At 38.6% G+C, this 27,765-nt stretch overlaps 1 protein-coding gene across 9 annotated transcripts in view; it reads left to right on the top strand.

The window, feature by feature from the left end:
• Window positions 1-27,765, top strand: part of dmd (dystrophin) — a 721,300-nt gene that overhangs the window by 530,379 nt on the left and 163,156 nt on the right. For all 9 annotated transcript variants that reach the window (XM_088914984.1, XM_088914986.1, XM_088914981.1 and 6 more), the window contains 2 exons: window positions 657-811; window positions 17,197-17,386. In XM_088914984.1, the coding sequence (XP_088771110.1) occupies window positions 657-811; window positions 17,197-17,386 (345 nt within the window). The remainder of the gene's footprint in view (window positions 1-656; window positions 812-17,196; window positions 17,387-27,765) is intronic.

Here is a 27,765-nt window from a genome sequence, read left to right as displayed (position 1 = left end):
TCCTTTGAGCAAGGTAATTCAGTAAAATAGCTCATAAATGGATACTCACTTGGTTTTTAATGTAAATATGAATGTCTCCTGACTTTATGAAGGATTAAATATAAAAAACTATCAATAAATATTATTACTAAAATCCAGTAGGTGGCACTAATTGAATAAGGAGCATAAAACATTATCTATTTTACAATAAAAGCAGATGTTGCCATTTCAGTTTATAATATTAATATTAATTTGACCTGATGTATACTTTTCCTCTGATGCTCTCCAAGATCATAAAGTCTTACTGGAAACACCTTTTTTATCTGAAATGCCACAGTTGAGCTTATTTCTTTCAAAGATGATAACTGAAGGATTGTCTGTGATTGCAATAACACTTGCGACAGTCACACTGTCTTTGCCCTGGACTATTCTATTGGTGAAACTTGTCAGATTCAGTGTACAGTACAAGGTGGACGCTGCATTATTAATGTGCATTTGATGTGTATATTTAAGTTAGAAAGCAAGACACTGAAATGATAGAACAACCAAGATTATAGGTGCTATGTTGCATATTTGAAGAACAGGTATGAGCGTTGATGGTTTGTGTGTCTACTTACTCTTTAGATTATAGTTTCGTCACAGTGGAGTGATATTTGTCAAACAATGTGCTTTTCCAGCAATTTGTCAAGGAGCTTCGCCAGTGGCAGATCAACATAGACGTGGCGAATGACCTTGCACGCAAGCTGCTGAGAGACTACTCTGCTGACGACACCAGGAAAGTCAATCTGGTGACAGAGGACATGAACAATTCCTGGGCAAATGTCAATAAGAAGTAAGTAGTGGGGGCCTCTGCTTCCTTTCTCCTCTCTTCACTCAGGTTGTGTTTGTCTCCTGCTTGTTGACCATCCGATTAGGGCAGCAGTGAGAACAGGGCTCTCTGCAAGGGCATTGGTCTAGTAGCGGCACATTCCCTTTGAAGGGCACAGGGATGGAAATGATTTTGCTTGTAGAAACAGACACGCGGCTGCCAGAGCAGGGTGTAAGCGTGTAAACCACCTATCACATTTCCATTTATTAGCAGTGATATATAATAAGTTGAAAAAAAGGTGTTAAGTTGGGCAGCGTCGTCATGATTTGTACAGGTCTTGAGGCTGGGTTTTGGTGCTAGAGAGGATAATATATCAAAGGCACGCAAACGATACTTGCATTATCATTTTTCATTTCACCACAGAGAACAGAGGGTTACTGCATCTAAATTAGATAGGCTAGGCCCCCTACCTATCTAATTTAGACGCTAGGTTGGAGAGGTCTCTTAATTGGGTAGGGTATATACTGTACAGTATATATATTATATAGTTAGCATTCTTGCCCCTATTCTGGAATAGTACAATGCAAAGTATAATAAGCAATGCATTTATTGGTGGTCATCATTACAAATTATTATTATGGCTGCTAATGGGACTAGGTTGCCCTATAGCATGTTAGAGGGATACCCAGCAGATTGACTGGGGGAACACTCAGGATTGCTAAATCGATTCTATCCTAGGGAAGTCATTTCTGTCTCATAGCAGTGTAAATGAGTTGCTTGTGGAAAGGCTTTTACACGGGGAAAATACCCTTGAAGCTGCTATGCCACAGGCATTGTACCATGTTTCTCCTTGGGAAAATAATCTATTTTATAACTGATAACTTTATTCTAAAATCACACTTTGAACAAACAAAATTGCAGACACAGCAAACAGTAAATTGCTGCTTTAAATCCTCTCAGAAACTCATATACAGCAGGATGTTATCTGGTTTTATTCAGTGATATTCATCTCTTTGAATGTTTGCTGCGTACAAAGTTGTTCATTAAAACAGATGGTATTCAGTGTCAATGATGCCGCGGGTGATTCTTGTCTTGGTTTTGCAGTACTTATTTTTACAGCACAATAGTTTTTCTTCTGAAATGTTAAGGATTAAAAAAAACGACCTGAATCTTTAAAATTCTGTATGGAAGGAAACCGATTTTTTTGGAACTGTAATTGGCGTTTACGTTCATTCAGCTATCCTTGGACTTTGTCAGCTTTACAAGAATGATTTCACCTGCCAAAAAGGATGACTTCGATCCAAAACATCCTGCAGTCTTTTAGAATCGTCTTTGCTAATAAAAAATGCCAGGTTCAAACTTGAATATCACAGGATAAATGTGCGAATCTAGTCAAAACAATGACTTTTGATTGTAAATAGCACAGACTTGCTGTATAGGATTCAGATGGGCAGTGTGTTAGATGTACAGTATGTGCAGAAATGGGTGTGAGTTAAAAACTGAAGTCCCTGGGGAACGCTGTGTTAAAGCAGTGCCCTTGATTTTGCAGTATGCCTGAGTATCCACTTGGAGCATCAGTCATAATTACTTCATACCCATTCCCAAAGTGCTCTTAATTAGAAATGACAGCTTGAAATAATCAAGTGGACATGGTCATTGGGAAGAGTGAACTAGAGATCATCCTGTGTGAGAAACAAATGTAATATTATAAGCAAAATCTTGTGAGCGATTCTTATCATAAGCAGTTCCTTAGAGCCCTGTGTTTAGTCATTTGCACCAAAATACAATATGCTACAGCTCTGCCTGGCCAATAGATTAACATATGTGTTGGTGCCTTTGTTGAAAAGTTACAAAATAAAGTATAAACAGTGTATGGTTCCTACCGCATTTCATTCTGAAGCAGAGCACGCTGAGCCTCAGATCTTAAGAGCTGCTATCAGTGGAGTGAAGCTGTAAAAGGACCCTGCATGATAGATAATGCTTGTTCAATCGTTTTTCATTTTGCCATGTCCCAGTGCTAAAATCTGAGGTGACAGAAATGTTTTGCAGCATATACTGTAAAAAAGTCTGGGTGGTGTTCAGTTTTGAACCTGTTCATGTGGGTTTCCTCTGAGTGCTCCGTTGTTCCCCACAGTCCAAGGACATACTGGTAGGTTAACTGGCTTCTGGGGAGCACGGCCCCAGTGTGCTCATGTCTGTGTTTGTTTCGATGTGTCCTGCAGTGGACTGGTGTCCCACCCAGGGTGTCTCTCGTCTTGCTCCCGTTGCTTACTCGGATGTGCTCCGGCTCCCCCGAAACCCTGCACTGGATAAAGTGGTTAGAAAATGGATGGATATAAAAAATCCCTGCCAGCCTCCCTTATAAATACTGTGATGTATTAGAATCACAATCCAGCAATGGGATTCCTTCAGTGCTGCATATACTGTATGTAACGAACAGTTCTTTCCGGACCCTATGCGGACGACACAATCTGAAGAAGTGGGGGAACACTAGGGAAACGTCATGCAGGAATACGGGGCTGAAGACAGGGGGGCGTGTCCAAGGTGCGCTGGTGCACGGGGGAGGTGTGGCCGAGGCGAACAATCCAAAAGAGTAGTCCTTAGAGAGTATCCAAAAACACACGAGAAAATCCAAAACCAGGAGATCCATCAGAACAAGGAATTAAAAACACGAAGGCCGGGTCGGAACCGGCGGACGGGGAACGGGAACGGGAACGGGAACAGAGGTTAAAACCTTAACGGGACCAGGCGCTTCCAGGTCCCGGACTCGCACGATATGGAAATCAGATGCAGAGCCCGGATGAGCGTCAGCGCCTGGCTTTTAAGGTGGGCTGGGAATGGGAAACAGGTGCAGAGAATAAAGTCTTGAGTGAAAGGGCTGGAGCACCCTTAAGGAGGGGGGACTATAATCGTGACACTGTACATGAGGCCAGTGCAGTGGAAAGGAAAAAAGCGTTCATCTTCCTTTAAATTCTAAACCAATCAGTGTTCTCTAGAAGGGTTTTCCCTCTTCGCTTCATGACATCTTGGTTCAGGTACAATCTGTGTCTGAGGAGCTAAAGTACAGTTAACAGAAGTAGCCTAAGCATTTGAAGGCACTTTAGCAGGCTTCTGAAATTGCTTGGTCTGGAAGTGTATTTACTTTGATACAGTAATGTGTAGATTTAAACCTACATATACTGTACAATATATGCAATATATATTGTATGATTGTACTGTATGTATTGTGGTGTGAGGTTATTTTTTTAAGACTTGAACACCAGAGTGCAGAGAACAAACTTTAATGTCATTTAAGCCCAAGAAGCTGAGAACTGATGTTCATGCTGAACATTTTTAGAGTTTGAACAAAACTCAAGACTCCTCGGAAGTTCCTTTCTCTGAGAGAAATGAGTAGGTCCCCAGGTGCCCTCATCTTAATAATAATAATTCCTTACACTTATATACTGTAGTGCTTTTCTGGACACTCCACTACAGGTAATGGGGACTCCCCTCCACCACCGCCAGTGTGCAGCCCCACCTGGATGAAGTGACAGCAGCCATAGTGCACCAGAAGGCTCCCCTCACACCAGCTCTCCTGGGGAGGAGAGCAGAGTGATGAAGCCAGTTCAGAGATGGGGATTATTAGGAGGCCATGATTGGTAAGGGCCAATGGGAAATTTGGCCAGGACGCCAGGGTAGCACCCCTTCTCTTTACAAGAAACACCTTGGGATTTTTAATGACCACAGAGAGTCAGGACCTCAGTTTTACGTCTCATCCGAAGGACGGTGGCCTTTTACAGAGTAGTGTCCCCATCACTATACTGGGGCATTAGGACCCACACAGACCGCTGGGTGAGCGCCACCTACTGGACCCACTAACACCAGCAGCATCCTTAGTTTTTCCCAGGAGGTCTTCCATCCAGGTACTGACCAGGCTCACACCTGCTGGGCTCCAGTGGGTTGCCAGTTGTGAGTTGCAGAGCGATATGGCTGCTGTCTTCCCTCTGACATATGTTTCCATATCTGGCGATGGCCAGTCCAGCCCCAGAGTGCCTCCCTGCCAAATTTCTTGTGGGGTAATGGTGACCGCAATAGTGTAGATAAACATGTGTTTGTACATATAAAAAAGGAGGATAATATTTCCATCCATTGTCTTTAGATTAATAATCAATGTTAACTGATTACTTTTCACTTTATGCTAATGTTTTACAGTTGTATTATCTGTGATTGTTGGATTATAGCACAGCTGTTTTAATAGCTGGAAGAGAAATGTTTCTTGTACTGATCTTACTCCCCTCATGAACCTGTGCAGTACTGGCTTTCTGACTACAGTAGCTTCATGTGTCGAGTTTAGTATTCTGAGGTGCTGCACCTACCTTGTTTTGTGTCTGAGCAGAAATGGAAAAAATAAACTTATTTTCCCCAACATGAAGTGGACCTGTAATAGGATAATTGGAAAAAGCAGTCCTGAGTTGGTTGCTGTCAAATTGATTTCAGCCTCAATGTATGATGATGATTATTGTGTCAAATACAATCAGGGCTGTGGAACTTGAGTCTATCTGGGGGTGTGGGCCTCACTAATGCAGGGGTTTTAGTACAGAAAAAGCCTCCTGCTAGCAAATAGCTACCATGGTTTCTCAGCATGGCTCTCATAAATAAGCCTGCCACTATTTTGATAGTGTTTATAAGTAAATAATGGGCTTTTCCTTTTTGGGGTGTATTACATTTGGTGGAATAACAGCTCCCGAATTACTAGGGATTGCTTAAATCTGCTGTGTGTTTAGCTGCAGACATCTGATAAAAATAACGTACAGTACGTTGTTCGTGACAACTGTGTGTTTGAATATGTCCTTTGATTCATGTGGCTTATTATTTATTCACTACTTTATTTTACCAAGGTAGAAGCCCTGATCTACACTGGGCATTTTTTTTATTTTTCTGTGAATCTAAATGTTAGCATGTTTATCAGACTTTGTGTAAAGGCCGAAAGCCATCAATTTATTATTTGTAATGGTAAGGGCAGTCAAAAGCTGAGTGATGGAACATATAGTAAGTATTTTGTATTGAAATCTGTTGTAGACTTTTCTACGGTGATATGAAGAAACAGCATGTAAACAAAAGATTTAAACTGCTGTAATTTAACAATGCACATTTAAAGAAGAATGAGACCTGCGTATGTTTGATTAGTAGCATCTCAAAGTTAAAGTTTAGAAATATAGTTTAAAATTGCTAAGTTCATCACACTGAAAATGGCCTCCTTTTTGATACAGCACACACAAAAAATGCATGTGTATTAATGGTAGCACTACTGTACATATTGAGGAGGAGAAGAGTGTATAATAATCAAGTTGCAAATGGTAATAATTAGCATTTATTAGAGCTGAAGGTAAAATCGTCCACAATTATTATACCTGCAGGTGGAGTCGTGTACAGTACCTCTGAGGGGAGGAGAGCTTAATAGGCATTGCTTTTCTAAACTAGAGAGAACAAAGCAAGGTCTTTGACTGGAATGGAAATGAATGGAATTTAAAGACCTTTACAGAGATTCATGGCAGAATCTAGCAAAAAGATCCAGCTAACACACACAGTGTTGGTAATAGACCAATGTTGTTTTTGAACAGAAGAAAATGAGGCTTCAAAGGTTAGAATTTTCAATAGCTTTTTTAGTCTTTTATTATTATGTTACTTTGAGGAGCAGTCACAGTGAAACTGGGATTGTGCCACTTACCAGGAGCCAGTTATTACTGCAGTTCGCTGTTCGCTTTCATCTTTATATCGGTTTGTTCTTTTGCTGGATGTCTCATAACAAGACATCTTAAAGGGTGGACACTGTAGAATACCACTTTGAAATGGCTTTTGGAATGACAGTGGCAGAACCATGACAGAGGCAAAAAGAAAATAGTCACATTTTACTGCTTTTCAGAAGGGACAACTTAATCAGAAAGGGCCTGCCAAGAGTTGGCTCTGGCACTTGTTTTTAACAATTTGTGTGCCATTAATTGTGAGTTTGTAATGAACGTTTGGGAGGGATGACAACAACCCAGCTCAATCGTACTCAGCAGTCAGTAATCAGCAATCGCTCCCATCATCCTTCCTCCACCAAACGCTATAAATACCAACGTGATCTCCCTCGCGTACGTCTTTTGCATCCCACCTCCACCCCAACTCCACCTCTACAGCTGCCGCTTGGTTACCCTGAGTGGGGGGTCCTGGCCTCTTTGTCCTGTGGCTAGGAGGTCAGACATCAGCCAAGCGGGTTAAGCCAATATCCGCTCCATAATAGTTTATCACGCTTTGATCTTGGGTGTTGTCGTTCCTAGTGAATGGCAGTAATAGCCCTACTTACATTTTGATAAAATGTATTATTTAAATATAACAATATCTTACCATTTAGTGGGATACTTGTCCTTGCTTTCCCTTGCTGAATTCTCCAATCACAGGCTCATACTGTAGCTCGTAGTCTGAACCTGCCTGTGCATCAGGGCAGTTTGAGCAACAACAAAAAAAAATGGTAGTCATCACATTATTAATCTCATAATTAGAAATCTTGGCACAAAGATTTTCCGGATTAATAATACAATGAAAATTAACCGTGGGGAGGCAAATGTGATCCGCAATGATCTTTACAAACCCCTCCGGATTTTATCCAAAGCAGGAAATGTCCCTGATAATGTGTGCTTGGTGTCAGTTCCTCTTTCCACAAAATGATTAATAAACATCTTAGCTATATCTCCCCCTGTAGTTGTGCCATGCTTTGGTTGGACGCAACCCAGCTCTTCTCAAACCTCTACTCAGTTGAGAGTCACGGTATCGCAAACAAATCGCTAATAGCTATACGCACCAAGAGCACAAAATAAAAATCCTTCTGTTGAACAAATCTATATTCATCTCTCCAAAAAGGGCTGAAATGAGCAAACATCTACAGTAACTTTGCTTTCTTAGCAGCCACCATCTTGTCTGAAATGTTTGATGTCGCAGGGGTTACTGAGGGACCAAGAGACCCCCAACCAAATATTCAGGCTTGTACTGTCACTGGTGCTCAGAGAGAGAATTCCACTCACAGTCAGCTAGAGATAAGACCCACATTCGAACCCATGAATGAACAGCCCGATTCAAGCTCTTTCAATTGCAAAAACTCATTGTTTTTGTGTCCTCAGCCTCCTTCTATACCTTTTGTCTCGTCCAGTTCTTGGCAATTCAGGATTTTGAAAATATCTCTCAGCTATTTGCTAAAATGTTCTTATCTTATAATATCTTTTATATTCCTTTAAAGCTGTACGGCATACCTTTAAGTCCTGGTAGTAATGTGTTTTTTATCAACAGGATGGAATTTATCCAACTAAAGATGATGTCTCTCCAAAGAAGTATTACATTATCATATACTACTCACACCAAAAAATGAACTGAGAACAGTGAGTCTGTAATTGTCCACGGGAACTTCCAATCTTCCTGGTAAAATTGCAGTGTGATTGTCAGTCCATAATTAGGCTGTTCCCATGGCTTTGTTTATACTTGGTCTGTAGCTGAAAGCCTAATGCTGTGCTCAGTGATGGATGCCCTAGTGCTGAATGTTTTTTTTATGTGAAAGCCTCTTTTGTTTATAAACAGTTCTGACACCTTTCTCCAGAAAAAGCCGGCTGCTCTGTAGTATCCTGGCCAAGGTCTATGGCAGTTCTATGGCCTATGTGGTATGACAACTTGTATGAATAATTGGAGGGATGATGTGTATGTTTGTTTTATCTAAATAACATGCTTGTGAATGTGTAATACACAGCAATCACTACATTGAATACGGAAATCCTATTTTTTAAGTATCATGGATTCTGACATAATTTTATGCAAACACTTTGATATACAGTATTGACAAATTATTCTGATGGCTTTCTTAGAGGTTTAACAAATGTGTATGGGTTTTGCAATGTATCCTATTATCATTCTCATAAATGACCATGAACTGAAGCAAACATCAGAATTCTTCAGTGGGTTCTATTTACATTTTCTTACAATCTTTGTGAAAAAGATTTATTTCATTTACGGAATTATGTGTGCTGTACGTATAAATACTGCATTCCAACATTCCAACCTATTCGAAACAGTTCTAATTTGTCGGTTGTATTGCTTGTAATTGTTTATATTCCTTAGGATACTATTGGTAAAACCAAATAATTCCATTTCCAAACCATTGTTTTCTCTTTAGTGTAAGCACTTGATATGATCTGTGTAATATATTATTGTATGCTCACTGCGAGATTGTCATCACATAAACTCCTGGCGTGCTTCTCAAATGCCAGCTGTGTGTTGTGCATTACAGTAGTGAAGCTCCTAATTGCCAGTCGCAAAAATATATATCACCTTCCTGCTAATTGTAAGGCAGTACCCATATGTTTGGAGGTCTGGGTTTTGTATGTTGGATAATCCTAAATGTTTGTTGTGTTTTTCACAGGAAATGTTCTATAAAATTATAAATCTTAAATTGCATCCCCCTGGGATGAATAAAGTATTTTGAACTGAATTTAGCTGAATGGAATAAATCTGTGTGTTACAGCCTGCTTGGGAATGGACATCTTCACAGGGGAAACACAGTTGCAACAGAGCTCTTTATTCTTTTAAAAAAAGCACAAAGAATTCAGTTCAAAAGAAAAAGAAACTTTGCCATCTCAGTTTTTCTGTTTTTAGCTGACAGACCTCTGGCTCTTAGCTTGTTCTTCCAGTCTAGTTTTCTCTGTCTCTCCCACTGTCAGCCCCTTGGCTGTCTCCTTCAGCAGCTCCGGTCTTTACCTCATTCCTTTGGGGCTCTCTCTTAAAGCCCTGGGGTACAGCATCCCCCCCCTCTCCTGGCTACCTCGAACACCTGCTGGCAGGTGCTTACCTGTATATGGAGAAGTTTCGCAGCTGTAAGTTGTACTGTTTCAGGAACTGTCGACAGCTGCACCCTTTCAGAGGGTATGAGCTGACGACCTGCCACAGTCACACTGTGACTTTGTGGTGAATGCAAAGGCAGGCAGATGCACAGATGTTCTCTGTGTTTCTAAATATTGCCTAGATTTACAAAGGCTACAAGGTATACAAAGAGCATTAGTTCAAGAAAAGAGCATTTCGTAGTATAAGCTATGATAACATTATTACACCTGATTCTTCTTTCCATGAAATGGGCTACTTTTATTCCGCTGTTACAGAAACAACAACGGTCATATAGAGCATTCTGGAAGCAGAGATTTAGGATTTTGAAAACCAAATAAACAAATTCAAATTCAAAAATGCGCCTGGCTGAGTTACAGTGAAATGTAGTTTTCATGTTTTTTTGACTCATCTTAAATTCATAACCTCGTACCTCAGAAGAACCCCAAATGCCCGAGCCATCTTTATTCACACAAATCTCCAAGGACAACGCTGTTTATTTACTGAAGTAAACTTTTCTTGAAACGTTTCTTTAAAATCCTAAGTTAACAGTTGACAAACCAGTGTGTATTACACTATTACGTAAAATATCAAACAATAAGAGGGATTGGTATTCTATGAATTATTCCATTTCTTTAATCCAGGGAACATTTAAAATCCCAGTTTGACATTTGACTATTATTCTTTTCTTTATTTTTCCCAGTACCTGTATGTGTTTGAGAAAGTTCATTGAAGTTGACAGATAGGCCAGTATTGTTCTAGTCATGAAATGTTTTTTTAATTAAAAAAATGCTATTGTAATACCATATATGATATATACTAAATCTCATAGGAAACCTATTTATCTTCATGGTGTAGTCTCGAAACCTCAAAGCCCAGGAATCTTGAAGCAGCCCACAATACCCGTGTTGATGTTGGACTGATGTTAGATGATGTTGATGTCTTTTACTGATGATATAATGCTTGTGGGCATAGCACATCAGTAAGCACTATGACATAATTAAGTAAATTACAGCTGAAGTTGCCCTCTTGTTAAAATGATAGGTCATAAGTAATACTTAATCACCTTGAGTGCTAAACATCAAAGATAAAACTCACTATAACTAAAAACTGTAGTGTATTTTGATCGACTACCATATCTAAAACATACAGTACCTGCAGTATGACTCAAAGCACTGTAACTTAATTCTTTTGGTTCTGCATAGTCTCCTAAACAAGTATTTTACCAGATAAACATATTAGAACCATTAACTATTGTACGGGGGAGATGTGTGCCAGTTTTGATGTGGCATGGTCACATGAGGAAGTCTTTATTTTAAAAGATTTCTATTTCTCTTAACATTAGCTTCAAGTGAAATTGTTTGGTGTAGTTTCTTCCTATGAAGCATACTGTAGATTGGTTATTTATTTATGTAATATAACAGATGGTGATCAAAGTACAAGGGCAGAGTATTCAGAGTTAAATAAAATGTTTACCAAGCCATTTGGATATATCGTTACTCTAGAACTCAGGAGAAATCCAGCTCACTAACCGCAAACCTGTGTAAATAACAGGCTCAACTTTTTCATATACTTAGTGATCTTCTCCTTTTTGCTACTAAGGCTTTCTGAAGGGATTTCAATTTGTCTTTTATTGTTTGCATTGTATTTATTGATGTAACGGTGCATAAACCACAGTAAAGGGAATATTTTTTTTCTGTTTGTTACTGTACATGGATACATAGTGCAGCAGACTGGGTTTTGTTGAATGTAGGATCAAAGAAGAGGTTGTTTCTGTGCACGCCACTGTACAAGGAGCTGAAGTCTCAGGTATTTGGGGGGCAGCAATGCAGTAGAGTGTGTGCAGATTGTCAGGGCAGCTATTCTGAAGAGAGAATGAAGAGGATGAGAAATGCTTTTAGGAGGCGTGCACATTGCAGTAATGCTGAGAGCTATGGCAGAAGTGTTGTGAAGGTATATACAGATATATAATCTAATAGACTTTAGTAGGCAGGTATAATCATGGGGAGCTGAAACTTGAAATGGGAAAGCAAATGCACTACATATGAAAATCCTTCCCTACAGACTTCAATTAAGGTAAGAACTATCCCATGAAATAAGGGAAGTGGCCTTTGCCTACCTTATTAATGGGCTGCATTTTGACTGACAGCAGTGGGTTAATTGGCTGATTTAGAGGCATGAGAAAGTCTCATTGACTGATCAGTCAAGTGACCACGGAGGGCTACCTTACAAAGAGAATGAAGTGCACTGTTTATTGTTTTTTTTTCTAGGGATTCATTGAGAGATTCAAAGCCAGTTTATCCTTGTTGATTTGTTTTCCAGTTTTCTCTTATTTCAATCCATTCCTGAGCCTCACTATCCCACTATTTCTATCAGTGAAGTAAGACATGATACCCCTTATTTGCACATACAGTACAGTTGTTACAGGTATAGCCAGCTGTAAGCAATGAAACATACCTTTATCAATACCTGCAACATATCTTACACACCAAAAATAAATGCTAAGCTCAAGTTACTTTTTCAATCTTTAGGTGACCTCAATCAGGGTAAATCAAGAATAAAATAATGATAATAAAAAGGAATTTTACCAACTCAGTTCATAATACATTGAACTCAGGACAAGTTTTATGTTTGGAAATGTGGAACTGAACATTATTTAAGACCAGTCCTGGGATTCTATTCAATGCCAGAACATTTATACAATTACACAACAATAAAGAAAAATACAAATTGCAAGATCGTACTCCTTAAAAGCAACAATGTGAATACAGTGTTCAACAACTGTGCTGAAAACAGGCTCTATTGTTCTCCCACCTGGACCAGAATAAGATGAAGCTTTAAATAATTATACTGAAGGAGAACGGAAGATAATGTGCCATCCCTGCTTTCCAAATACAGCTGTGCTTGCAGAAGTGTGCCGGTGAGGCTCTTTCTGTGCTCTTACCCAGGAGCTGGAGTGATCACTTAGGCATCCTGAGCTTGTTAGAACCCGTTAAAGCCTTCGAGGCTAAAGCGTCATTAAAAACCTTTTCAATTAAAGACCGAACAATCAGGTGTTAATTTTGAATAATTAACTCACGAGGGGTCAGAAGAGATCTTTGCAAATGGGGAACTCTTGAGTATTTTCTTAATTACACAGATCCAACTGGACGCAAGTTTTAAGAGTATTACCATAACAATAGGGGTAATTTGTTTCTGACAAAGGGCTTAATCACTTCCGGAAGCTCCAACCTGCTCCCAGAACATTACGTTCCTGACCATTAAGAATGATGACAAAACTGCTTTTAAGTGTTTGCTTCATGTGGGAAGTGAAAACCGCGTTTCCTCAAATAGACAGCTCTTAACAACTTCCGAGCTTTCAAAGATATGGCAGGGCAGTGCAAAACAGCATTTTTGTTCTCTCCTGATGACCTGAATGTCAAAGTTCGCACATTTTGATGTACATTTTAGCATGCAATATATCTGTTTTACCCTCAATGTTACTGTATTTCAGTCTTATTTAGTTAATCAGGCAATTCAGCAGCAGCCATTCTTTTGTAAATTTCAATCGTTAGTTTTTCCCCACAAGAAAATTAGGAATTGTATACTATGCTGCTTATGATAACCCTTCAAAAAAGATTGGGTTAAGCCCAACTCCAAAAGCTTGGTTTAAAAAAACAGAAGAGTTACCACAGGACAAAAACAGTGGAAAAATAAAAACTACTCCAAAGTTGATATTATAAAACCTGTTATTCTCTTTTATTAGTATTTTCTGTGGGATGAGGGCTGTTCTCCAGCTAACCATTGCTTCATCCACAAAATAACAATATTTCTTTATTCCTATGCAGACTACCCTTCTAAAATTAATTTGCTTGACCAAAATAAGAGGTCAAAGAAACAAAACAATTTAATGGACAAAACAGCTAACAGTATTTAGAAAAAGCCCCTTTTTTTCTAACTGTGGTGAATTTATTTTCATACCTAGTTAATTTTCTTACTTAATACCTACTATAGTCGAAAGATATACAGTAGGTCTAATGATTGATCTAAACCAAGGCAAAGTTCAGAGTTCTTAACAGATAAACATCAGTTTTATGCATGGTGGAGTGAAGTAGCCTAACCAAATTAACACCTCCTAAAAATAAGCGAATCAGTAAAAATAGTAAAAAGCGATACAAGGAAATAACTAACATTATGGTGGGAACATTATAACAAAAGAAAGCCAATTTACCTTTTTAAGCTGCCCAACTTAACAACTAACCAATTAAAGTTGTTGAACTGTAGTTGGTGTAATTCCAAACGGTTTTTCAAACAAAAAGAAAAGCGTATACTGTAAAACATTTATTTACATCTTAAATCCAAATCTTTTGCAGCTATTAATATGCGGTTCCTATTTTTCATCTTATCATCATTTAATCTTTTGCTGCCTCATGAAGTTTAGCATACAAGTTGAATAAGCCTCATGATTGAACAGCTGTATTGCCGCCTTTAAAAATTATTGGCACCTTTCATCACAGGAAAATAAGGATTGCACTACTGGATATGCAGTTATTTAAAGACGCTTGCAATGTTTGATTAACATTAACCCCTAGGTAAGCAGTTTTAGGATTAGTTTGGAATTTAGATTTGAGGAAGCCTCTGGAGAAATTTATTTCAAAAAGTTATTTAATCACTAAAAAAACTGAAATTAATAAATTGGTAAAATAAATTCCCTTTGCGTCTCATTAGAAAAATTCAGTTTTGAGCAGTTTATACATCATCCTAAAAGAACTATAATTTATAAAAAGCAAATCCAAGAAACAGCAATCATTTCTTGGTGAATTTGTTTTTTTTTATTTTTTACAAACATCTTGAGTAATTGTGTCGGTGATAATTAAAGTTAACATAATCTAGAAAAACTGTCATGAAAAGCAGAAAGCAGAAAAGCAGTTTTTTTTATGCTGTAATGATGTGGATTGTTGGACTGGAATTGGCTGATATTTAAGTTTTGCATCTTGTTTTTTTATTTTCATTTCTCGTATGTTGTCAACTTTCAGATGTACATTTTGTTAATCACTTGTTGATAGAACAGATTGATTAGTGCTCCTCTTTGTCAAATGTAGCAAAGGCTGCAAACACAATCTTTTTTTAGTCGAGACAAGGTTAAATCTTATAGTGGAGAGATGTAAACTAATGACATCAAAATGATTTTACACATGCGAGACAAAAAACTATTTTTTCTCCTTTGTCAGATTATTTTTTTGCTGCAACACAACATATACGGACTTTATTCAACACTACTTTTTTCAAAACGTTTCTGTTTTTCATCCTGTGACAACATACTGTAGTAGTAAGAATGGTGTGATAACCCTGAAAATACCACTCTATTGCTATTCCAATGCAAGACCCTGTGCCATTCAGTGAAGAAAATAAAACATTCTTGTGTTGATTTTAGTTGAGAATGCAGAGTGGATACTCTGAAAACAGAAAGATGTAAGAGTAAAATATGTTGTTAAGGAAAGCAGATACAGTAGTTCTGTGAGCAGCAAACAGGATTTCATGATAACATCACACTGCTTACAGTTTCTTCTAGAAAAAGTGTGTTTTCGGATGCTTACCAAGGAAGAAATCATGCCTCATGCTGAGGTTGGACACAATTCGACATTAAATTGTAATTAGCACTATAGTACTACAAGAGACAGACTTGTTACAGGAGGTATCAGAATCATTTAAGATAAGCACATCTCCTGGGGTTGTTGGTGTTTGTCCTTAAGGAATCAAGGAATGCTATTCATAAGTCTTTTAAAAAGCTCTTCCTACAGTTGCTTAAAACAGAATTAATACCCATCGATTGGAAATTTGTTTATGTACTACCTATTGCTACAAAGTGTGGTAAAACCTAAGACCAATTCATCATATTTATTTATGTGTCAAGTTATTAAAAGAAATAATTAGAAATAAACCAACTAGTCATCTAGCTATCTAAATCATTTACTGTATATAGAACTGGAAATGGAAATAAAACCATAGAGGAAAGTATTCATGGTTTTAGGAAAGGTAGGTCTTGCTTACCTAATTTATTAAGAGTACTTTGAACAAGCAACAATAGTAATGGGTGCACAAAGAGTAGGTAATAAAAGTATTGTTAGATTTTTTAATCTAAATTCTTTTTTCAGCAAATTCCCCGTAAAAGATTAAGTATCAGATAACCATTCAATGTGAGCTAGTTGTTTGGATTAAGAACTGTTTAATGGGTAGAACACAGAGAGTACATGCTGTATAAGGTGTGGTGTAATTATTGGTGTACTTCAGGGATCTGTATTAGGAAAACTGCTCTTCTTAATTTATATCAGTGATCTATCAGTTACTAAACTAGTGAAACTGGCAGATGATCCCAAATTAATAGATTTCAAGACTTACCAACTAGAAGATTGCATTTAATGTAGAAAAAAGTGCAGAGTAAGTGTAGAGAATTCCATGGAGGTATCAGAAACTTTAACTATAGATGCAAAATGAGAAACACTGAGCTCAAAGTTACCTGTTGCTGCTAATTGATGCTTTCCTTCGTGACACACAGCTACACAGCTACTTAGGAGTTTCTGTTAACATGCCATGTACAGTAGATCGTGGAAATGCTCAGTTGACACCCCGGGTAGGGTTAGGGTTAGCATTCACACACTAGCTAGACAATTTGTAAGCTCAGTGCTGGATTTTGGAGCCCAGATCAGGTTTAGGACGAGTGTTTTTTTGCTTCTTTCTGAAAACTTTTTCTCCCGGAAACTCTCTGGGGCCTGTGCGCTGCAGTGCACAGCGTGGTAATCGTATCCCAAAACTGTGTCGGTCGGATCAAAAATTGTAACCAAGCATTTTTTAATCTCATTCAAATGCAAGAGCTATGATTAATAGTCTTGATTGTTTCCCACTCATGCTTTCCGATTCCCAGAGAAGTTCAGATATACTGTACAGTACATCTTCTGAACTATTTGGAGAAGGAATAAAAATGAAAAAGAATGTCACAATACATACTGTAGTTAAAAGGAAAGGGGTTAGATAATCGGATGCTGCATTAACAATTGTGCTATGCAGTAGTAAGTCTTCTTTTAGAATACTGTGTACAGTTTTGTTACTGTCTATTAAAAATTATATTGTTGCTTTTGAATCAGTCCAGAAACAGCTTATCCAGCCCAAAATTCAGATACCTTCCAGATATTTAGCCAATGGATTTCAAAGTGTACTGCAAATGAGAGCACATAAACGTTAATAGGATCAACAATATTTAACAATATGTTAGGACTAGCGCGATGAAAATTTAATTGCCATTGCAATTGTGTATAAATAATGCACCGTGAGTATGTAATTATTGACCTGTATGATTAGGTGAGGAAATCTGGTTATCGTTATAAAGAGCATGGAAAAGGGCATTAAAAATGGGAAGGCCTTGAAAAGAAAAAAGCCTTAAAAATCTACTCAAGGTACAGCTTGCAGTAACATTGAAACAAATGCTTTCCACCGGCACAGAAATGAACCTTCAGAGACGATGATCAATTTGACCACGAACGCGTCTCTGTCTGCAGGGTGGGAGACAGGGAGGCAGCGTTGGAAGCAGCACTGAGACTCCTGCAGCAGTTCTATGTGGACCTGGAGAAGTTCCTGAGCTGGCTGACGGAGGCTGAAACAACAGCCAATGTCCTCCAAGATGCCACCCACAAAGAGGGGATACTGGAGGACCCCCACGTCGTCAGGGAGCTGATGAAGCAGTGGCAGGTGAGGACGGCCTGGGTCTGCTTGTGGCCCACCTGTGCGGGTGGGTTGTTTGGTTGGTCGGATTTGCCTTTTCCAATAGCTTTGAAATAAATGTGTTACTTTCAAAATGCGCTTTTAGGAGAGGGAGCAGTGGCAAGGCACTGGACCTGTAATTAGAAGGATGTGGGTTCAAACCCAGTTCAGATTGTTCCAGAAAGATATCTGACTTTGTAAATGGGTGCCAATGTAAGTTGCTTTGGATAGATGTATTAAGAAATGTAACTGGTTATAGTAGTAATGGGATCAGCTTGTGATTTGATCTGAATAAGGCCATTGTTTTTGTCTATGACCAGTTGGCCTTTTGAAAATAAGGGTAACTCACATTGTAACAAAGTTCTTTATTTTTGTAGGTAATATATCATTGTATATGCATACTAAAATATGTAATTTTGGTATTATTATAACCCATATTACTGTTGAGTCAAATCTGTGGTTAGTCAGCATCATCACCCTTAACCTTCTTAGCCTGTAATCAGATCATAGTCTGAAACTAGACTCATGTAGACCTAATGTTTTAATTTTTGTTTCAAATTCCACCTTCTGCTTTTCAATAGGGTTAAAGTTCAACAGTGTCTGGTACCAGTGTCCTTAGTTGTGAGTGCAGCATGTCGATTTACTTTCAATGCGCGTAGGACACTCTCCAGAGGCTGCATATGGTCATTCCTACTTTTTCCCTTAATTAATAACTGGGTGGAGTGGTGGCACTGTGGCTAAGGATCTGTGCCTGTGGCTGGAGGGTTGACGGTTCAAAGCCTGCAGCTGGTGGAGGAAACCTACTCCGTTGGGCCCCTGAGCAAGGTCCTTAACCCCAGTTGCTCCAGGGGTGCTGTATAAATGGTTGACCCTGCGCTCTGACCCCCAGCTTCGCTGTGTGTCTCATGGAGAGCAAGCTGGGGTATGTGGAAAGACAAATTCCTAATGCAAGAAATTGTATATGGCCAATAATGTGATGTTAAAAAAAACACTACACAAAATCCAGTTTTGTCATCATTTGGTATTAGTAGATCTGATCATTATACAAGAATTTCTATATTTCTCTATCAGTACATCCTAGAATAGATTTACAGACTTTTATACAAACTTTTTTTAATTTAAAATGTAGTTTTATAATATGACGTTATGACAATGTACAGTATTTAAGCTAACTTCATCTTAAGCTATGCAGCCATGGTGCTGACATTACCACCTTGGCTTCTTTCAAGAAAGACCCGAGTGAGATTCTCAAATCAGCTCTTTACTGACAACCAGATGTGCTAGATAACTATAGTGCTGTTTCTTTATTTGTGAGATAGTGTTAAAACCCGATTGCGTTTTTTTTCATTTGCTTAGCAAACACACTCAACCATTTGGATTTCCAAGACAAAGTTTACATTAATTGTGAAAACAAAGGAAACAATTGATACAGAATGATAACCTAGAAGTACAATAGGAAATCAGTAATGCACAAGTTGTACGTATAATAGTAATAATAATAATCGCTCACACTTATAGTATATAGCGCTTTTCTGGACACTCTTCTCAAAGCACTCTGCAGGTAATGGGGATCCCCACCACCGCCACCAGTGTGCAGCCCCACCTTGATGATGCGACGGCAGCCATAGTGCACCAGAACAGTCACCACACATCAGCTCTCAGTGGGGAGGAGAACAGAGTGATGAAGCCATTTCATAGATGCTGATAATTGGGAAGCCATGATTGATAAGGACCAATGGGAAATTTGGCCAGGATGCAAGAGTTACAGTACACCCCTACTCTTTTCAAGAAATGCCCTGGGATTTTTAATGAACACAGAGAGTCAGGACCTCAGTTTTACATCTCATCCAAAAGACAGTGCCTGTTTACAGTATAGTGTCCCCATCACTATACCAGGGCATTAGGAACCACATGGACTGCAGAGTGAGCACCCCCTGCTGGCCCCCACTAACACCTCTTCTAGCAACCACCTTAGTTTTTCCCCAGGAGGTCTCCCATCCAGGTACTGACCAGGCTCACACCTGCTGAGCTTCAGTGGGCCACCAGCTGTGAGCTGCAGAGTGATATGGCTGCTGGCATAACAAAGTATAACAAAGGGCTCTTGCAAAATCCTAAACAAAAAAAATTAAGCCAATATGAAGACTATATAGTTAGTTTAGATACAAGCTGGTAATGTATGTCCTATGTTCACATTGAAAAAGTGAAATTTATGAAAATATGAATGCAATACAGTGTAAGAGTTATTGAAGGACGTACAGGTGGTGACATGTGGTTAATCAGGGACTCAGCAGTTCTGCTTTCTGTGGGTAGATCACCCCACTGCTGAGGAGCAGGGGCAGGAGAACAAACTGACTCAAGAAAAGGGGTGAACAGGAGGAGAGGATGAGAGGATGTGTTGGGAGGGTAAGGAACTGAAGATAGGCTGAGGCAGAGTGATAGAGACAGTAGAATATATATATATACACTATGTTTCACTTCCTTTTGTACTTCAGATGATATGTGTGTGCAGTGTCACGTTGTCACAACAGCAACTATACACAGTTTGACAGGAAATTCCACACCGGCTTACCCTGTTCTGAGTTTCATTCACTCGTCAGATTCTGGAGCTGGTTTTTAATGTTTGTTGCTGGAGGGAGGGTAGAATTTCGGCTGTGATTGAATTTGTTATGAATTGTTTTTGCGCTTGTACCGTATATAACAACACTTCTGTTTGAGTGATTACTCGCTTTTCACTCTTTGTTTTTTAACACTTATGCTCCTAGTTACCTGGATCATTCTTCTTATAATGTGGACCACTTAAAGGAACGTCTGTTTCCAATGGGTCATTAATCCAACTAGCTTTTTTTTATCGAAACACATACAAATATAAGTTAATGATGTGTTACTTTTCTTTAACGGCTGTATTTTATGATGTGTTGTCAGTGTACAGTAGTGTTTTCATTTTCTGATCTTATTCAGCATTTCTTAGTGGTGCATGAATATATATATTTTTTTTCACTTTTGCTAATCACTGTCATTGTGTTGTTATTATATTGCCTGCTCCAAACCTGTGTGCTACAATCCTTCTCCTTCTACAGTAGAGTCCAGGCACTACATGTAGGTGTATGGGTTGCTCATTGTACTTGACCTGTCCAGTGCAAGTCCTTGGCAGAAAGATCCTTGGGTCTCTTGCCAAAGAAAAGTTATGTGCTTAACCTCAAGCTCACAACAGTCAAAGACATCTTGGTTTTAATGAAGGATATAAATTGTATCAGCAGAGACATGGCGTGCTAGTATTTACAGCATGCTGCTCCTGTGGCCTTGGGAAATTTAATTTGAGCTAGAAAACCATATTCGCATTGGCAGGAATGGTTGGGGGACAAGTGACAGGATTCTTAAAATAACAGCTTTGAGGTTGTAGCTGTGCAGACTTCCCAGAGTGTGCCCAGAGGTTGACCCAAGTTTTGCTCACGTGTTGTTTAACAGCTTTCTCACCAGACTTATGCATGCAGGTTTAGGTAAGGTAGGGAGTTGAAGGGTCGGTGGTAGAATCAGTTATTTGAAGAAAAAACACACTTATAGTGTTTTTTTTTTGGCTTTACAGAGGTTTGCTAACACTTTCAGGCAATACTGTAGTGCTGACTATGAAGTTAAGGAACAGGCACAGAAAGGAATACGAGATGATTAACTGAAGGATAACATGCTAGACATACTGTATAAAGCTTTGTTTCAAAGGCTTTGTTACTACTACAATAACACAACAAAGGCTTATTCAAGGTAGTATTGATATAGTTGTGCCACAAGCAATGAAGTAAATATATATACTGTATATGTTTATATTGCCTTGACTGGTTTTTAACTTTGTTATACAATATCTGAGGATGTGGAAGCAGTGCCAGTAAAATAAAATAAATACGTCCGACAGCATAAGTTTTAAGTCCAACATAGTACATAAAAATAATTGCACTTTAAAATGTTCAGTTATATGTTTTTCATCAGCTTAAATATAATTCGGCTCCAGAATGTTGTGTGTCATAATGAACTTCTGGCTGAAAGATGCTCTTGTGTGGAGCTTCTGACTATCTATAAACTAATCTTCTAAAGCCTTGCTGTAAAAAATAGCATGAACTAGTATGGGTTAACAAACAAGGAGACATTCTACCATACCTCAAAACTTCCTACTGCCTGAAATCAAAAGAACCTAAAAATCTTTCAATTTCAATGTCTAAAGATTTCAATTTCTACATTTCTAGATTTCAAAGTCTAAATTTGTTGCTATCATGCAGGTATTAGGATTACAATAAACTTGTCTGATCCTCAGAAGTCCCCAAGCAAAGATTCTTGTCATAGTCATCATCCCTCCTCTAGAGGGCGCTCCTACCTTTTTCGTTGTGTTCCCAGCTTTATTTGTCCCAGCTGTTTCCTATCCCTGTTTCCCTATTTAAGCCCGGCGTCTCCATAGTTTAGCTTTGGAAGATGGACGCCCGGAAGCCTGCCTACCACTGGGCACAGGAGTGGCCCAATGGCATAGGTGTCACCACGGCGTCCTGATCTCTGCGTCCGGGGCTCGGAGCGCCTTTCCTCGTTATGATTTTTATCTTCCATGTTCCTGGTTCCACGTTCCCTTTCCCTGTGTTAACTGTCTTTGCCATGGATGGACCACCCGGCTTTAGGATTACAGACCGCGCCCTGATTTTCCCTTCTGGACTTCCATGGACTCATTAGCCTACTCCACGCCCCCCGAGCACCGGATCACTCAAGTCACCATCCCCTGTCTGTCATCCCGACCTAACCTTGCTGTGCCTTCCCTGATGTCCTTCTCCAGACTCTTCCGGATTATACCGTCACACACAGGGTCTTTAACTGTGCATTTCACGGGTGTCAGAACCAGCCCCTGTGACAGTTCTATTCTTCAGTAATGGCAAGCCCATTAATTCTCTTCTTCAGTGCTCTCTGTGTGCCATGCCACTCATTTGAGTGTTTGGGCCATATCAAAGAACTAGGCATTTATGAAAAAATGCAACGTTTCTTGAAATAGAAACAAATGTATTATCTAGCAACTCTCTGTATGCAATCATGATGTAATCGGGAGTAATTAAAGCACACAGAGAGATGTGGCAATGAATACATCATTGGTGGATTTACAGTATACCGTACCGATAAGACAAACAAAAATGTAAAAAGAGGTGAAGTAGCTGATTAAATTGAAAACAGCATTCAAACACAAGACTCGAAGATGAATCAAGGGACTTAGAATCTGTTGGGGTCAAACATATAAAAAAAAATATTCAAATAGCATGGTCTGCAAACCATCAAATTCAGAACTGAAGTACAGCTTCTTGCAAAGGTATTCATATGCATAGACATTTTTAAAACAATATGTATTCAAAGCCTGAACTCAATACTCAAGTCTTCCAAAGGTAAAATATATTACAGTAAATGTCAGCAAAAGCTAAAGAGAAAAAATTAAATATATTGATTGCATGAGTATTTAGACTTGTGAACTCGATACTTGGTGGAAGCACCATTGGCAAAAATTACTGCCTCAAGTTGCTTTGAGTAAGTCTCTACCACATTTGCACACCATCTTGGAGAAATTTCTGTCTATAGTTTCACTAAGTTGCTTAGTGATCTTTTATGGACAGCAGTTTTCATGTCTTTGCACAGATTCTAAATCGTCAGGACTATGATTGGGTCACTCAGGGATATTGAGCTCAGGTGCAGGTGAAGCTGACAAGGCAGATGACAGGCTGGTGTAATATCGAACAAACAATCCAAGGGAAATAAAGAAATAAAGAAATAAAAATAAATAAATTAATAAAGTCCAAAGCCAGGCACGTTCAGGAACTACAGGAGATACAAAAAAAGGCTACAAGCGGAAATCCACAAGTGAATCTGAGAGAGAGCAAAGCAAAGTTTGCAGCCAGTGGCAGACAGTAGAGAACATCGGGAAATCCAGAGGCAGATTCAAACAAGGCAACAAATCCAGAGGCAAAATCAAACAAGGCAAAGTCGAGAACCAAAAGTAAACGCGAGCAGGAGCAAAGCACAGAGAATGCCAAGACTTGAGACAAAGCTCTAAGACTAAGCAAAGGAACTAACATGGGTGCTGATCTTAAGTATATGGTGGTGAATGAGTTAAGTAAATGTTAATTGCATGCAGGTGGGATTGAGCTTCCACCAGATCATGTAATTAAAAGGTATAATAGATGAACGTGAGGGAGTGTTACACCTCTATTGTAGCTTTGGCCTTGTGCCTTTGGATCACTGTTGTCTTCAATGGAAAATATTCTCCTCAGTTTTAAGACTTTACTAGACTAACACAAGTTTTCCTGTAATATTTGCCTATACTTTGCTCTATCTGGTTTTTCAAATCCTAATAAGCATTTAAGTCCTTGCTGAGGAGAAGCATCCCAGTAACATGATGTAGGTACCACTATGCTTAACTGTAGGGATGGTGCTGACTTAAAAGTATGTTTTGGTACTGTACTAAATATACCATTTGGCATTTAGATCTAAAATTTTCAATTTGATCTTACCAGCACTCGCCAGATTTTGCAGTATCAATATTGTTTGAAAAAATGACTGATGTTCATTTTTTAAAACTTGATCTCACTGCAGGGCATTCCTTCTACTGTGCTTCAAAGCTCATTATGCTTCCTGAATGGATACTTTGAAAGAGATTCATTAACATACTGTCAGTTGCTTCATCCTTGATTCTCATGCTATGTGAACATCAACAATGTTAGCTGTACAGACAGATTCCGCATAATAAGTACGTAGCTAGCACCTTTATATAACACATCACAAAATGTTCTTCTGTATTTAAGATTGTTTTTATTATTTGCATTAAAAAAGCGCAACCTTGAGATACTGGTGGGGATTACAAGGCGACTACCTTATTTTTTGAATTTATCAAAAGATTTTAACAAGGAAAGTCTTAACTACTTCAGAGTGAAAATGAAACAAGTACAAGTCCCAAAGAAGTTCACTCTACCCAGAGTGCTTCTTCATAATCAATGTGGGACCACGAACCAGAGGACACCAGAGGAAAATATGACAAGGTGTCTTTAAAATCTAGGAGAGGACACACTCCATTATGCAGAGGATTTCTGGGAATATGGAACAAGTACTCAGCCACATCGTTGAATTATCTGGCTCCTTTCAAGAAACAAATGGAGGAGATCCTTGGATCAATTAGCTACTAGCTACCAAACTACCGCCTCTCATTTGTAACCTTTTTTAAGTTCCTATGTGTTACGCCACGCCCCCGGAGGACTCGGCATTCCACCTTGCATTCCACACAGTCCCCAATTAGCCAATTTATCCCAGCTCAGTCTTGTCCTGTGCTCAGTCTTAGGGTTCTTCCTGGCTAGAGCTACTCCTATTCTTGCAGCTACTTTCTACTTGTTTTTTTGGCTTCCTGATCCTGGTTTGTTTTTCGGCTACGTCTCCTGGTGTTTTGGTTTTGGTACTTTGATTCTTGCGTTGGTTTCGACTCTCGGCTTCCTCACGGCTTACGGCATCGCTTCAGGTGTTGTACTTTTGCACCGGCTTGTCTACCCCCGGCTTTCAGACCTCGGATTGTTCTGTCGACTACACTTCTGGAAATCGCCCTGGTTTTCTGCATAGGGTCCTCACTACTAACTCGTGACACTATGTTTTTACAACTCACCCACATCTGAAATTGAGTCCCTGGAATGATTTCGGAAACATCTGGATGACATCCTTGGATTCAGTCAGATCCCATCTCAGGCATTTTGTACGGAAATGTTTAAATTCCTTCAGTAGCACTCCAGATGGGGTCAAAATAATGTCTTTCACCATAACCTCTCTTGACAAATAATCTACACTATTTGTAATGTAACCAATAACTCTACACTATATGTCTTTTATTGCTTCTTTGCATTGCCTGAATGATGTGTGTGACAAATTTACTACAACCCCTAGGTCACTACACCTTGGTCACTACACCTACTGTACCTTGTATTTTTTTCACATGTAGAAATGTACAAGAAAAGTCAAATATATGGTGAAGTATACGGGGTTTCCCTGCTTTTGTACAACCTTGAAGAACAAAACCACTGAAGATTAGACTAACAGTTCAGTTGTCTCCTTGTGAGGTTTCAGTACGTAAAGTATTCCAGACTTTGGATTCATTTGTGATGGGTAACGGTCTGTGTTTTGCATGTTTCTCTTCATACTAATAAAGTAAAAAAAACATTTACCTGTTTATCACTTAATAAGAATTCATTGATTTAAGCAGAGATTAGCCCTGGAGCTTTGCAAGTTTGCCTGCAAATGCAAAAAGTGGAGTGCTGCTGGTAGTGAGCAGTTTTCAAAAAAGTTCACTATCGTAAAAGCCCTGCTGGGGTTATTTATATATCTGGATTGAATATGTAACATATACTTTTTACAGTTTAATGTTTTATGCCTTGAGACAGATGTTTTATACCACCTTGAAGAACAAAAAACACATAAGATTAGGCTTACAGTTCAGTTGTCTCCATGTGAAGTGTCATAGCAGTTCCATCATGTTGTATGCTTCTTCAGAATCTGCCATACAATTATAAAATAACCTGAGAAGAGGCTGAAATTTCATCATCATTTATTAGATTGTAATTCATAAGGTGAAACACGGATTTTCTTACAATGTCTTAATGTTTCTAAGAGGTTTTGAAAACCTTTAAAATAAGATAATTTCATGATCTTTACTAGCCTGTTGAGTAATTATTATACAAAGACCAAATGAAACCTTGATCACACATTTATGAATTATGGAAGATTGTTGTACTTGTAAACAGTTTTGACGTAACTGAAGTGTAAAAAGAATGCTTGAAAGTCATTAAATCCCTTCTATCAACATTAAATACAATTGTGTATTAATTTCACACAAAGTAAGCTTTAATGTGACATCACTGATGTTTTGATCTTGGCAAGATTCCTTCATCAGGTCAGACAGATGAAAATCCAAAACACCAACACCAGTTGGTGATTATGATAACATTCTGGGACGAGAATATGGTGTTCTTGTCAAACACAGACATTTGGCTTGTGAAACAGTAACAAGTGTAGTATGTCCCACTTTTCTGTGTCCTGTGACACAATCTGGGGTTCTGGTGCTGTAGCAAACAACTTTTTAAATGCCTAGCCCTAGATAGACCAAATTTGGTCAAAATCAGTGATTATTTATTTTGTGGAGCATGAAAACTACACCAACACACTAAACTATTTTTTTTGAACTGCTACCTCAACTTCTTCAGTCCTTCTCTATTAATAACCAGGCACTTAAGCTCCTTACTGACTTTCAAAATAAGCACTCTCTCTGAGACCTTCACAAAACTCTTCCAAACATTAAGTCCTTCTCTGAGACTGTTACAAAATATCCTACAAAATTATTTGTTTCAAAATCTCCTCCTCCCTCTGATGAAATCCCACAAGAGTGGATCTGCCCTCTGTCTCCAGTCTGCAGATCAGCCCAATAACTGAAAGACACTGCTTCCTGGTTTATAAATCGTCACCTGCCCATCCCTGTGTTACCCACCTGTGCTACCCTGTGTTCACACCTGTGCTTTTCTCATTTGATGGGTCTGATGAAGGACGCTCTCCAAGGTCAGAATTCTGGCATTGAAACTATTAATGATTTTTATATAGAGAGCATACAGTAGTTTGTGACAGAGTGTCATCCTAAATAAGGAGAAGGACAATTTAAGCATTGCATTTCAGCTAAAACATTTAAAAGGAAAAAAGAATAATATCATAGATACTTGATGAAATGTCATTTAAAATTGTTCAAAGCTAATCTTTTTAAACAGGTTTTTAATTTCACTCAAAATATTGTTAAAGAGGGAACTTGTCTCATGAGGAAGTGCATTCAAAAGTTTCAGTATTGAGTGCGGATACCATTTAGTGGATGGGACGACTAATCAGCCCTTCCCAGAAAGCCTGTCAGGGCATGAGGAGGCAGCAGTAAGGTTAGGCTAGACTATGATTTTGAGGTCCGGTTGGGGATTACTTACAATTAGACCAGTGTTAGAATTATAAAATATACAGAATGTGGAATTAGATTTGAAGCTTTCTCTACAAACAGAAACTTATTAAGAAGATTTAAATTGGAATTTTAAAATTAATGTCTATTAATTATTCGTGTATTTTTATTATATGTTTTACATGTATTGATTTTTTATATATGGCTTAAGAAAATATGATTGTTTCTTTCAAAAAAAGGAATGACAATAATTAAGAAATACTTGTTTGTATGACATCTTTATCTTGACAAATGTCTGTGTCCTTAGGAAGGCTTATTTGTGCCAAACTTGTGACTGTAAATGAGTAAATTGTTTTTCGTGCAGAGAAAATGTGTTCCCAGTTGATTTTTGCTCTACCTT

This window comes from Atractosteus spatula, chromosome 4 (assembly GCF_055471065.1).
Source record: "Atractosteus spatula isolate fAtrSpa1 chromosome 4, fAtrSpa1.hap1, whole genome shotgun sequence".
NCBI classification, from domain to species: Eukaryota; Metazoa; Chordata; class Actinopteri; order Semionotiformes; family Lepisosteidae; genus Atractosteus; species Atractosteus spatula.
This window is presented reverse-complemented; position numbering and strand designations above follow the sequence as displayed.